The 13,853-nt window shown below is 41.3% G+C and overlaps 1 protein-coding gene across 2 annotated transcripts in view; it reads right to left on the minus strand.

The window, feature by feature from the left end:
* The window catches only part of LOC126092471 (multidrug resistance-associated protein 1), a 362,912-nt gene that overhangs the window by 152,819 nt on the left and 196,240 nt on the right, over positions 1-13,853 (minus strand). For both annotated transcript variants that reach the window (XM_049908084.1, XM_049908085.1), the window contains exons 4-6: positions 13,524-13,700; positions 13,304-13,429; positions 12,464-12,604 (exon numbers count right to left, since the gene is read on the minus strand). In XM_049908084.1, the coding sequence (XP_049764041.1) occupies positions 12,464-12,604; positions 13,304-13,429; positions 13,524-13,700 (444 nt within the window). The remainder of the gene's footprint in view (positions 1-12,463; positions 12,605-13,303; positions 13,430-13,523; positions 13,701-13,853) is intronic.

Genomic DNA, 13,853 nt, shown 5'->3' on the forward strand with positions numbered 1-13,853 from the left:
TGACGGCCTGGGGCGGCAACCGCTGGGTGGCGCAGGAGGAGAAAGGCGCCGTGGCGGAGAAGGAGAACTGTGCTTCCTATGCGCCTTTTTAGAAGGACGGTTGGTGGAAGTACCGGTCGAAGGCTGGGAGGTCGAGGGACGGAGGAAGTCTGCACGGGATGGTTCCTTCTTGAAGGACCGTGCATCTGACTTCGGGGTCTTCGACTTAGCAGAAGCTGAGGAAGTGGCTGGTGTCTGTGGGGTGATGGGAGGAAGAGGAGACGTCGACCGCGCGATCTTAGCGCTGGCCGAACGGACGACCGTGGTGCTGAAGGTCAGATCGCATGTCTGGGTTGCTACCTCCCTTGTAGTCCGAGGAGAGGCGAGGACAGTGCTGTATTTCCCCGCTGGGAGCAGCGTGGGCTTCCTACTAGCCAATAGCTTGCGAGCAGCCGAGGTGGACACTTTCTCTTTGACCCGTATTTCCTGGATACAGCGTTCTTATAGACAGGACAGTTGCGGGAGGAGGCGGCATGGTCACCCTGACAGTTCACACAATGAGGAGACGGAGGTGGACAGTCACCCTCATGGGCATCCCTGCCACAGGTGACACATTTAGCCGCATTGGAACAAGACTGTCGAGTGTGATTGAAACGCTGACACTGGTAGCAGCGCGTAGGTGTCGGGACATAGGGGCGAACAGAAATAACCTCGTAGCCCGCCTTGATGCGCGATGGCAGCTTAACACTATCGAAGGTCAAGAAAAGTGTCCGGGTCGGTACAAGGTCATTGTTGACCTTTTTCATGACCCTATGGACAGCCGTCACGCCCTGCTCAGCGAGGAAAGATTGAATCTCCTCGTCAGTCAATCCGTCGAGGGAGCTAGTATAGACTACACCACGAGACGAATTCAAAGTTCGGTGGGCCTCCACCCGGACAGGGAACGTGTACAGGAGTGTGGCCCGAAGCAGTTTTTGTGCCTGAAAGGCACTCTCAGTTTCTAGTAATAAGGTACCGTTACGCAACCTGGTACAAGATTTGACAGATCCGGCTATGGCATCTACGCCCTTCTGGATAACGAAAGGGTTGACAGAGGAAAAATCCTTTCTGTCCTCAGATCGAGAAACGACGAGGAACTGTGGGGCAGGCGGTAGTACTTTTGTCACGGGTGGCTGGTCACGTTTCCATTTTTGGGCAGAAGTCTAAAGCGATGGAGTAGAATCCATTGCGGAGGAATCCCCCATGATTGCCAGCGTCTCCGATGGCGCGCTCCTTCCTTGTGGGGACCCTCTCAGAGGGCACTCCCGCCTTAGGTGAATGTTTACACCTCAGGTCACACCTACCGAGAAACAGACGGTGGGACCAATCGGCATGGTCAGAAGGTATCAGCTCAGGCAATCACCCCTCCCCGGGCCTGGCCTTTACCAGGGGGTACGCGCGTGCCTTACATGTCTACCCAGGGCGGGGACTTACGCGTTACCCCGTCACCGGCTACGCGTGCGAACGCGTGGGTCGGCCTTCAGGCATGCACAGGGAGGAAGGAAGAAGAGGAAAAAGAAGAGAGAGAGGGAGAAAGAGGACAGACTGTCTCAAACGCCGAGGCGGAGACCAGAGAAGGCAAGGAGAAGAAGGCAATGAGAAGGCAAGGAGAAAAAGGCAATGAGAAGGCAAGGAGAAAAAGGCAATGAGAAGGCAAGGAGAAAAAGGCAATGAGAAGGCAAGGAGAAAAAGGCAATGAGAAGGCAAGGAGAAAAAGGCAATGAGAAGGCAAGGAGAAAAAGGCAATGAGAAGGCAAGGAGAAAAAGGCAATGAGAAGGCAAGGAGAAAAAGGCAATGAGAAGGCAAGGAGAAAAAGGCAATGAGAAGGCAAGGAGAAAAAGGCAATGAGAAGGCAAGGAGAAAAAGGCAATGAGAAGGCAAGGAGAAAAAGGCAATGAGAAGGCAAGGAGAAAAAGGCAATGAGAAGGCAAGGAGAAAAAGGCAATGAGAAGGCAAGGAGAAAAAGGCAATGAGAAGGCAAGGAGAAAAAGGCAATGAGAAGGCAAGGAGAAAAAGGCAATGAGAAGGCAAGGAGAAAAAGGCAATGAGAAGGCAAGGAGAAAAAGGCAATGAGAAGGCAAGGAGAAAAAGGCAATGAGAAGGCAAGGAGAAAAAGGCAATGAGAAGGCAAGGAGAAAAAGGCAATGAGAAGGCAAGGAGAAAAAGGCAATGAGAAGGCAAGGAGAAAAAGGCAATGAGAAGGCAAGGAGAAAAAGGCAATGAGAAGGCAAGGAGAAAAAGGCAATGAGAAGGCAAGGAGAAAAAGGCAATGAGAAGGCAAGGAGAAAAAGGCAATGAGAAGGCAAGGAGAAAAAGGCAATGAGAAGGCAAGGAGAAAAAGGCAATGAGAAGGCAAGGAGAAAAAGGCAATGAGAAGGCAAGGAGAAAAAGGCAATGAGAAGGCAAGGAGAAAAATGCAATGAGAAGGCAAGGAGAAAAATGCAATGAGAAGGCAAGGAGAAAAATGCAATGAGAAGGCAAGGAGAAAAATGCAATGAGAAGGCAAGGAGAAAAATGCAATGAGAAGGCAAGGAGAAAAATGCAATGAGAAGGCAAGGAGAAAAAGGCAATGAGAAGGCAAGGAGAAAAAGGCAATGAGAAGGCAAGGAGAAGTCAAGGGAAAGAGTAAGGAAGACAGTGAGGTGGAGAAGAGCAAAGAAAGGAACCAACAAAAGGAAGGAAGAAACGAGAAGTGAAAAACCAGAAAGACCACAATTATAGGCCGTGGAACCGTCCGTCTACGGACGCAGGCGCTAACTACCCCCGTGAGAGGGATGGACTCCTTTTAGTCGCCTCTTACGACAGGCAGGAATACCTCGGGCCTATTCTAATCCCCGGACCCGCAGGGGGGGGGGGGTCTGCGTGGTTGGAAAAGATTCCTCTAGATGGCCTGTGAATAGGTTGGCATAGGAAGATGCCTATCACTGCACCACCGAATTGTTTGTAGCTGATGCCTATGAAGGAAAGGTATTTATATGAGTGAGGATATAGTCGGCCATAGTGGCTATGCAGGAGGCCATAGATTTGGGTCAGTGGGGCACAGGGATAGGAAGTATTCAATAGCAGTAACGTCAGAAGCATTGGGGGACAGTATAGAAGGATATGGCATTGTCAGTGATGAGCAGGTCAGCAAGAGCTGTGGGGAGTTGGAGGAGGAAATGGATAGTGTCATATATCGAAGGGTAGATTATGTGCAAGAGGCTGAAGGTGTTTATCAATTAGAGCAGACATTGCACAGTAACCTATCACAAGCCACAAAGGAGCATCCTGGGTGGTTGGGTCTATTGACTTTAAGAAGCAAATCATGTAGCATGAGAGGGACTCAGGAGAGATGTTCTGGGACTGATCTAAGGATTTGAGGGGGAACCAAAAACCCTACTATATTTCAAGCATGGTGTCATTGTGGCAGAGTTTCTAGGTGAATGTATCTGATAGTTGGCAGAGCCCCTCCACCAAGTAAACCTTGCAGTTAAAAGCCACAGTGGTGGGGCCTTTGTCAGCAGGTAAGATTTTATGTTTGGGAATATTGATGAGGCATGTTTTGAGGTTCCAGAAATTCTCAACCTTGCCTTGCAATGAGTCCCAAAATCACTAAATATGGAACCCAACCCTACAGCCTCAGATGGAAATGCTATCCACCACGTAAATATTAATCCTGAGCTTACAAACCTACCCACCCACCTACCTACCTACCTACCAACAAACATTTTCCCACCATTATGAACTGTGGAGATTACCTGCTGGAGGGACTCTGCCTACTGACAAGTCCACCTACAAACCGTGCCAGTGGCCCCACACCTGAAATCCAGCAGGATCATCAGTCCCTCACATCCCTTGGCCCATTCCATAACCTCTTATCTGACACTCACTCATTTGCCTCGCCCCCACCAGTCCCCTCACTCCTATCTTCTACATGCTACCTTACATCCACAAACCCAACCATCCAGGACACCATATTGTGGCCAGTTACTGTGCCCCACAGAGAATCTCTGCTCTCATGGACCAGCACCTTCAGCCTATTACCCATAACCACCTATCCTCCTGTGTCTAAGACACCAACCACTTTCTCCACCAACTTTCCACAGTTCATGTTCCTTTAGCACACTAATATCCCCAATGTTCATGCTGCTATTGAACATGACCTTTGCCAACACCCGGCTGACTCAGGACCTACAACCCCCTTTGTCGTCATCACGACCCACTATATCATCACTCACGATTACTTCTCGTTCAAAGTCTTCACCTACAAACAAATTTATGGTACAGCAATAGGCACTCGTATGGTACCATCCTATACCAACCTCCTGATGGGTCATCTGGAAGAATCCTTCCCAGCCAACCAAAATCATAAACCCCTCATATGTATAAGATTGAATAATATTCATTATCCAGATCGAGGGTGAGGACATCCTAACCAAATTCTTCCAGAACCTCAACAGTTTCTCCTCCATTCACTTCATGTGGCCCTCCTAAACCCAACAAGACCTTCCTCTATGTCAATCTACAACCGAAGGATGGCTATATTAGTACCTAAGTCCACATAAAACCTACCAACAATACCTCCGCTTGAAGAGCTATCACCCATTCCACACCAGCAAGTCCCTTCCATACTGCCTAGCCACGTGTTGCCTGATCTGTAATCATGAGCAGTACCTCTTAAAATATGCCAGGAACTTCACTGAGGCCTTCACAGACCAAATTATCTTCCCAATGTCGTCTAAAAACAGGTCTCCTAAGCCTTGTTTCGCCAATTACCTACCATATCTCACATACCCACAGTCCAGCCCCAAAGGAGCACTCCTCTCTTGACTTAGTACCACCCAAGAGAACACACTACATTCTCCACCAGGATTTAGACTCTCTCATACTGCTCCAAAATGAGAAATTTTGTCCCCACACTTCCTATAGTGGTATTCCACTGGCCACAGGAACTACACAGTATCCTTATCCATGCCTACTCCACCACTGCTCCCAACCCATTGCCTCATGACTCATCTCCCCAAAACAGATGTAGATGCGAGACCTGTCACATGTGCCCTCACTCCCACTTACTTCAGTCCTGTCACAGTTGTCTCTTGCTCCATCAAAGGCAGGGCTTTGTGTAAAAGCAGTAATGTGACCTACAAACTAAGTTGCAACTATTAGGCTACTTTCCTCATGGAAATGAAAACTAAAAAGCTGTCTGTGTACGTGAATGCCAACTGTCAAACTATGGCCAAGAGAAAACTGGACCATCCACTTGCTGAACAGCTGCCCAACACAATGTGCCTCACCTCAATGACTCCTTTACAGCCTGCACCTGCACCATGTGAATTCTTCCTACCAACATCAGCTTTACTGAAATGCGCAAGTGGGAACTTTCCCTATAATGTATGCTTCATTCCCTTACCCCCTCCCCCTACCCCAGCATCTCAACCTTCGCCAATCCTCCATCTACCTTCGCCCTTCCCTCCTCCCACTCCAGCACTACTCATTTTCTTTCCCACGAATGCACCTGCAAGTCTATTCCTCGTCTCTACTTCTCTCTTCTGTCACCACTGTTCCTTCTCCCCCTGTTCATCATCACAGCCTCCCACCTTGGCACCTAGCAGCCCATCCTACCACCCCATGTCATCTCTTTCACCAGCATCCAACCCCAGCATATCACTACTCACATTAAATGCAGTCACAGTCTGGCTCCAGCACCCAGGGACAGTGGCCATGTGTATGCAAGTGGTAGTGTGGTTATTATTATTATTATTTCTTTACTTTCTCAGACGTTAAGTCTGGTTAAAAATGGAAAGTGACGCGGACCTTGATCAAGCGTCACTTCCTTTTAACTGTATGGTATATGTTATATTGCATTTAGGAACTTTCGGGTAATTGAACATGTATCAATAATTACAGATTTCTGTAATTGTATATATAAGTTTGGATGTAGCTGTATAGCATTGATGTACTGAAGGATATTGTGTGGTGTAACTCCTGTAGTTGATAGTATAATTGGTATAATGTCAACTTTATCCTGATGCCACATGTCCTTGACTTCCTCAGCCAGTTGGATGTATTTTTCAATTTTTCTCCTGTTTTCTTTTGTATATTTGTTGTATTAGGTATGGATTTTCGATTAGTTGTGTTAATTTCTTCTTTTTATTGGTGAGTATGATGTCAGGTTTGTTATGTGGTGGTGTTTTATCTGTTATAATGGTTCTGTTCCAGTATAATTTGTATTCATCATTCTCCAGTACATTTTGTGGTGCATACTTGTATGTGGGAACGTGTTGTTTTATAAGTTTCTGTTGTAAGGCAAGCTGTTGATGTATTATTTTTGCTACATTGTCATGTCTTCTGGGGTATTCTGTATTTGCTAGTATTGTACATCCACTTGTGATGTGATCTACTGTTTCTATTTGTTGTTTGCAAAGTCTGCATTTATCTGTTGTGGTATTGCGATCTTATGCTTACTGTAATATCTGGTGTTTATTGTTTGATCCCGTATTGCAATCATGAATCCTCCCGTTTCACTGTATATATTGCCTTTCCTTAGCCATGTGTTGGATGCCTCTTGATCTATGTGTGCCTGTGTTAGATGATACGGGTGCTTGCCATGTAGTGTTTTCTTTTTCCAATTTACTTTCTTCGTATCTGTTGATGTTATGTGATCTAAAGGGTTGTAGAAGTGGTTATGAAATTGCAGTGGTGTAGCCGATGTATTTATATGAGTGATTGCTTTGTGTATTTTGCTAGTTTCTGCTCGTTCTAGAAAGAATTTTCTTAAATTGTCTACCTGTCCATAATGTAGGTTTTTTATGTCAATGAATCCCCTTCCTCCTTCCTATCTGCTTAATGTGAATCTTTCTGTTGCTGAACGTATGTGATGTATTCTATATTTGTGGCATTGTGAACGTGTAAGTGTATTGAGTGCTTCTAGGTCTGTGTTACTCCATTTCACTACTCTCCAAATGAGTAGGTCAATATTGGTATAGCATAAGTATTTATAGCTTTTGTCTTGTTTCTTGCTGTCAATTCTGTTTTCAGTATCTTTGTTAGTCTTTGTCTATATTTTTCTTTTAGTTCTTCTTTAATATTTGTATTATCTATTCCTATTTTTTGTCTGTATCCTAGATATTTATAGGCATCTGTTTTTTCCATCACTTCTATGCAGTCGCTGTGGTTATCCAATATGTAATCTTCTCGTTTTGTGTGTTTTCCCTTGACTATGCTATTTTTCTTACATTTGTCTGTTCCAAAAGCCATATTTACATCATTGCTGAATACATCTGTTATCTTCAGTAATTGGTTGAGTTGTTGATTTGTTGCTGCCAGTAGTTTTAGATCATCCATGTATAGCGAATGTGTGATTTTGTGTGGGTATGTTCCAGTAATATTATATCCATAATTTGTATTATTTAGCATGTTGGATAGTGGGTTCAGAGGAAGACAGAACCAGAAAGGACTTAATGAGTCTCCTTGGTATATTCCACGCTTAATCTGTATTGGCTGTGATGTGATATTATTAGAGTTTGTTTGGATATTAAGTGTGGTTTTCCAGTTTTTCATAACTATGTTTAGAAACTGTATCAATTTAGGATCTACTTTGTATATTTCCAATATCTGTAGTAACCATGAGTGGGGTACACTGTCAAAGGCTTTTTGGTAATCAATGTATGTGTAGTGTAGGGACCTTTGTTTAGTTTTAGTTTGATATGTCACCTCTGTATCTATTACCAGTTGCTCTTTACATCCTTGTGCTCCTTTGCAGCAGCCTTTTTGTTCTTCGTTTATAATTTTGTTCTGTGTTGTATGTGTCATTAATTTCTGTGTAATGACTGAAGTTAATATTTTGTAGATTGTTGGTAGGCATGTTATGGGGCGATATTTAGCTGGGTTTGCTGTGTCTGCTTGATCTTTAGGTTTCAGATAGGTTATTCCATGTGTAAGTGTATCAGGGAATGTGTATGGGTCTGCAATGTAACTGTTAAATAATTTAGTGAGATGTGAATGTGTTGAGGTGAACTACTTTAGCCAGTAATTTGCTATTTTATCATTTCCAGGGGCTTTCCAATTGTGTGTAGAATTAATTGCTCGGGTGACTTCATGTCGCAAAATTATCACTTCAGGCATTTGTGGTATTATCTTGTACGAGTCTGTTTCTGCTTGTATCCACCGTGCATGCCTGTTATGTTATACCGGGTTTGACCATATGTTGCTCCAGAAGTTTTCCATGTCTGTTATGTTTGGTGGATTGTCTATTTTAATGTGTGTGTTATCTATTGTTTGGTGAAATCTCTTTTGGTTTGTGCTGAATGTTTGGTTTTGTTTCCTTCTATTTTCACTTTTTTTGTATCTTCTAAGTCGTTTGGCCAATGCTTGTAATTTCTGCTTCTTTTCATCTAATTGCTCTATTGCTTCTTGTTGTGAGATTTTACCTAACCTTTTTCGGTTTTTGTCTGATATTTCATTTCTTATAAATTGTGTTAGCTGTCCAATGTCTTTTCTCAGTTTTTCTATTCTGATCTGTAGCCTGCGTTGCCATGCTGGTTTTGTGGGTTTCTTCTGTGTGTTGGTTTGTTCTGATCTCTGCCTAATGTGTATATTTAGTGTAGTGAGTGCTCCTATATAAACCAGTAGTTGTAACTCTTCCGTAGTTGTATTTTCATTTATTTTGTTGTGTATGATTGTGTTGATAGTTTTTATTGTTGTTTCGACTTGTGGGTTATTTGGCGGTCTATGCAAGAATGGTCTAATGTCTGTATTTGTGTCTTTGTATTCTATATATGTCAGCTGAAATTTCTCTTCTATATCTAACACGTGTCTCTCTTCGTGTTCCATTTGTGTTTGTTCTGGTGGCTGTCTTAAGATTTCGTTTTCCTCTGATTGTTTAATTGATGCGTGTTGGTCTTTGTTTGTTTGCTCTGGGATGTTTGAGTCCATTAGTGTATTTTCTTCTTCTTCTGATTGCACATTATTTTGTTCCAGTATTTGTTGTACTTGTTGTTTGATGTTTTCTAATTCTGACTGGGGTATCCTGTTATTTTTTTATTACTACACGGATCTGATCAGCAAGTCGTAGTTCTGTAAAAAATTTTAATTCCGGGTATCTGGTAATAAATGTCGTGTATACTTGTGATCTGTATCCAGTTGTGTTGGTTCCTAGGTTTGTTGCTTGGTAATAATAGAACATGAGGTGTCGATTAACTTCATCTGACCATCTCATCCTCTGTCTTTGTTTTCCTTCTAGGGTGGTTGCAGGAAGCATATCCTGCAAAACACCTCTATTTGGATTTAAATCATTTTCCAGTTGGCTAGCAGTGTCGTTACCATTGTGGGCGGGCATAGGGTTCAAGCGTCATCCCCGACCATGGCGGCATTTGTCTGAGGCTTCTTTAGTTCTGTCCTGAACCAAGTAATCACACTAAAAGGGGGGTTAGCCCTATTAGTGTTTTGTTCTTTTCGTCGCCTTTTACGACTGGCAGAACATACCGGAGGCCTATTCTTTTCCCGGGCCTCCACGGGATTTATTATTATTATTATTATTATTATTATTATTATTATTATTATTATTATTACAATGACGATGATTGTGTGCATATGTTTTCTGTTTTGAGACAATTACCTTTTTGTCAGAGAGCTTAAATGTTTAGCAGAGTACTACATTGTGCCTGTCTGCAACTCAACACCTGGTCTACTTGGAGAGTAGCAACTCATCCTTTTCCCATTATTGTTATTTTATTTGAACTTCAATAGATTCAATTGTTTGTTTTGTAATTTGTAGTAAATAAACATTATTGTTATCGTATGACCTAGGATTCAGGCTTACGCCGAAGACACCAACCAAGCACAGGTAGTATCATTTTCTTATACTTCAACTTCTTAAACTATCGATTATTTCAATTGTTACTGACACGTTATGAAGACAAATATAAATTTCTGAACCTTTTTTCAACACTTCAGCAGCTAAAATTCTGAATAGAAGGAATAGACAATGTTTGTTAGTAAAATTGTTATCACTAACGGTCACCTATAACATGCAGATAAAGTTACCTACATTTTTACTCTTACTTCATGTCTAAGGGTAACCCAGTTATTCTTTTAAGATTTCAGAATGTTTAACAGTAACGTAAGAATAATTTTACCTCATGCATTTTATCCCCATTAATGAAAAAAAAATGCATTTCAGGAAGTATTATACTTACTTTACCTCTAGTAACACAAAACACCAAGCTACTTAGTTGTCCTTCATAATGAGTTTCTCCCTAAGGATCATGCCTGATATTATGTCCCGAGAACAGTAGTGTCAGATTCCTAAAGATTAGAGACAGACGGGGATAGTGTCAAACTGCTGGAACAGTGGTCCCCACTCCTGAGGCGGATGTCTCCACTGCTATGGTAGGGCAAAGTAACATTTAACACTACTGTTGTTGTTGTTGTTGTTGTTGTTGTTGGCTACATTAGGAAAAGCAGCGACCTTTTGCTTTCAGCTTAACGCTATTACTACCAAATTTGGAGTTAGTGTAAAAAGCAGGAACATACCAACTAATGGAGTAAGGGAAGGAAAAATATCTAAATGTGACTGGCCTGAGGCAGTATGGAGGTGCAGAGCCCCACATCAGGTTGGCTGATGCTTTAAAGTGCTGGGGGATTGACGGGTTGACAGCAGATAGAGAGAAACAGAGCATTGCGGCAACATTTTAGGGACTCTCGATTTTCATATTCAGAAGAGTTCTCAGCAAGATCACTGGGACATCAACTACTTTTCATCTCATTGCCAGCCTTGGATAAGCTCCATTTTTGGTCTATTTTCTCTCCCAGTGTTTGCACTTTACAAAGCTGCTACTGACTGCTACCTCTATCATCTCTCTCCCACGAACACTGACACAAACTTCTGTTGTGCCAATGGTTCAATTGTTTGCTTTTTTTAATATCTATCTTTTTTTAATAATATCTATCTTTTTTTAATATCTATCTTTTTTTATTATCTATCTTTTTTTATTATCTATCTTTTTTTATTATCTATCTTTTTTTATTATCTATCTTTTTTTATTATCTATCTTTTTTTATTATCTATCTTTTTTTATTATCTATCTTTTTTTATTATCTATCTTTTTTTATTATCTATCTTTTTTTATTATCTATCTTTTTTTAATATCTATCTTTTTTTAATATCTATCTTTTTTTAATATTTATAAGTACCCTCCAGTGTAGTAGTTTAGCCTGAATGCAATAGAAGAGCGTTATTCAGACCCTCGAGTTCCTCAAGTCTCCTGTCACAAGTATCCTTATATCAAATCCCAAAACCTGTGCCTCTTATAGGTGCCTTGTGGTTGACTTTTGGCACTGATTCGAACAATTAACTGCCACCACTGGAAAATTTGTCTTCTGCATTTGTTCCTAACCACCCAGGAACTGCAGAATGACCTGTAATCCCTTTCTCCCTCTCTCTTGTACCAGAACATGACAGCTCTTCCACAATGATTAACGCCTAAAGAAGTTAGTTGGACTGGTCCAACACAGCTGCAACATTTACATTACAGCCTTAGTTCAGTGGGCTTCTGAATTGTTGGAAACAGCAGTGGAACACAGATAGCTGCAACTTTTATAATGTTCAAGATGTGCAAATACTGAATCAGATCCACAACCCATTTTCAATTTTTCCACTATCATGTAGATTATGCTCCACCAGTCTTCAAGCACCAGGGACATACACCACTTCTCTTGCAGTTACCGGTTCTTCACAGAGGAATAGTCTACCACTTGGTTCTCTGTCACTGAGATGTGTGACCAGATAGAAAGTGTGCGTGCCGCCCAAGCATTTTCATACGACACCTCCACAGACTCAACACTGACTCCTGCATCATTGTTACCCTTCGAATTCAGAAAATAAATTACTGCACGATGCTACACTTTATCAATGAGCTACACCATTTTATTTTGGTTTCTCTAATAGCATACTATGGCACTGTAGCATGGGGGGTTTCATTCATTATGTACCAGGATTGCAAGTATGCACCTTCAGGCAAGCAGAAAATTAATGAATTTATTGTTCCATTTGAAGTGATAAATGGAACTTTGACTACCCCTCTTAATATATGCCATTCCTCATTTAAACAGACATGATGGTGGTTCACAGATAAAACTGTAATTGCAAGATCCCTGAAAAACCAGTTGGCAGGTATCATCAGTCATTAGAAAAAATACATATGGACAAAATCAATTGCATTTGATTTCACAATAGGGCATCTGTAGTGCCCCTTCAGTAATTGTCCAATTAACACCTCCAAAGTGACATTCTAACCCCATGATCATAGAAGCTTTTATCACTCCTCCCTTTAATCAATTATTAAATGCCTAAAACTACCATATCACAGTTGCCAGTTCAAATACATGACAGATGTAAGAGTGTCTCAGCAATAAGCAAACAACTTTCATATCTCACACACTTTTCTGATGTGTGTTTTAACTTACAGTGTTTTCATAAGTTAATGCTATCTGTGCACGGTACTGCACTGCACCACAAATTGCAAGGAGTAACCAGAATAGGAACAGCAATCCCGATGTTCGCATGCCTCTTTTACGGTTGTAGAAGAGGAGAGCACCAGCTAGGCACTGCAAAAAAATAAATAAAAATAAAAATTAGTGAGCTGTTCTCATCTGTCACAGCAACTGACTTGCACAACATTTGTAGAACTGAGTGCTAATGGCACTAACCGAAATAAAAAATTATAGTAATGTTCTTGCATTGCAAATAGTCACACATAAAATAATGTTGTCATATTTATTTGGGCAGGAATGAAGCTTCTTTTCTCAAGCAATTTTTCTCACTAAGAAGAATGACAAATTAGGTATGTAGATTTTATCATCTAAGAAAACTGTTGAAGTGTACAGTATATTATCAATGAGAGGTGTTTATGGTTGTTAACTTTTTCCCATTGTTTCTCTGTCTGGAACATTTCTCTGGAAGACTCCACCAAGCTCTTTTCTTTCAGCTCTTTCTCAGCTGATGTTTATCCTGTCATTTACATAATCCTCTGCAATAATCTCAAGTTCACAATGAATGAGCATTTAGTTGTACATTCTACACCCCTGTCCCTCATATTAGCTCCTCATGTTGTGGATTGTGTGTCTTGTTGTTATACTTCAGAATGTCCCATGAAAACATCTGAAATTTCGCCACTAGAGCACAAACCAATACAGTAGCTACCTATATCAATGAAGGCTACATTAAATCAACAGCTTTGCTAAAACCTATGCATGAACATGAATTATTACTATTGTTACTACTATTACAGTTATGTTTGTACTTACAAATGTCATAATTTTGATTATAGGAACGAATATGTCTACTGGATGCACATCCTCGTTCAGTGAAATCAGATGAAATGCATTCCCCAGATCTGCGACTGTCAGTACAACTAAAATTAATGTAATGACCTGAAAAAATTAAAAAAAAACAAGATTACACTGTACATTACGTTGCAATATGCACATGACAAAACTGCATGATTGTCTTGTACAGTTTACATACTAGTTTTGTTGCATTCAGCCAGTTCCATGGAACATTCCTTGTTTTGCTGCTTAACAGGTAGTAGGTCTCCAAAGCAGAAAAAGTCCAGAGAAAAACACAAGGTACCCAAACAAGAACAGTCCTTTGGAAGCAATCTGTCAAATCAGGATCCTCTGTGTGCCATGTTAAGTTGGTATCCTAAAAAGAAAGAAAAACAATCACAATGATTTTCTTACTAACTACTTAGTGTTTTTGACTACAAAGTACACAATTTTTAGGTAACATTACGTATTATACTTACAATCAGTCTTCACAGTTAAAAATCTATAGAATATAAGCCTCTTTTAGAGT

Source organism: Schistocerca cancellata, chromosome 7, assembly GCF_023864275.1.
Source record: "Schistocerca cancellata isolate TAMUIC-IGC-003103 chromosome 7, iqSchCanc2.1, whole genome shotgun sequence".
Taxonomy (NCBI): domain Eukaryota; kingdom Metazoa; phylum Arthropoda; class Insecta; order Orthoptera; family Acrididae; genus Schistocerca; species Schistocerca cancellata.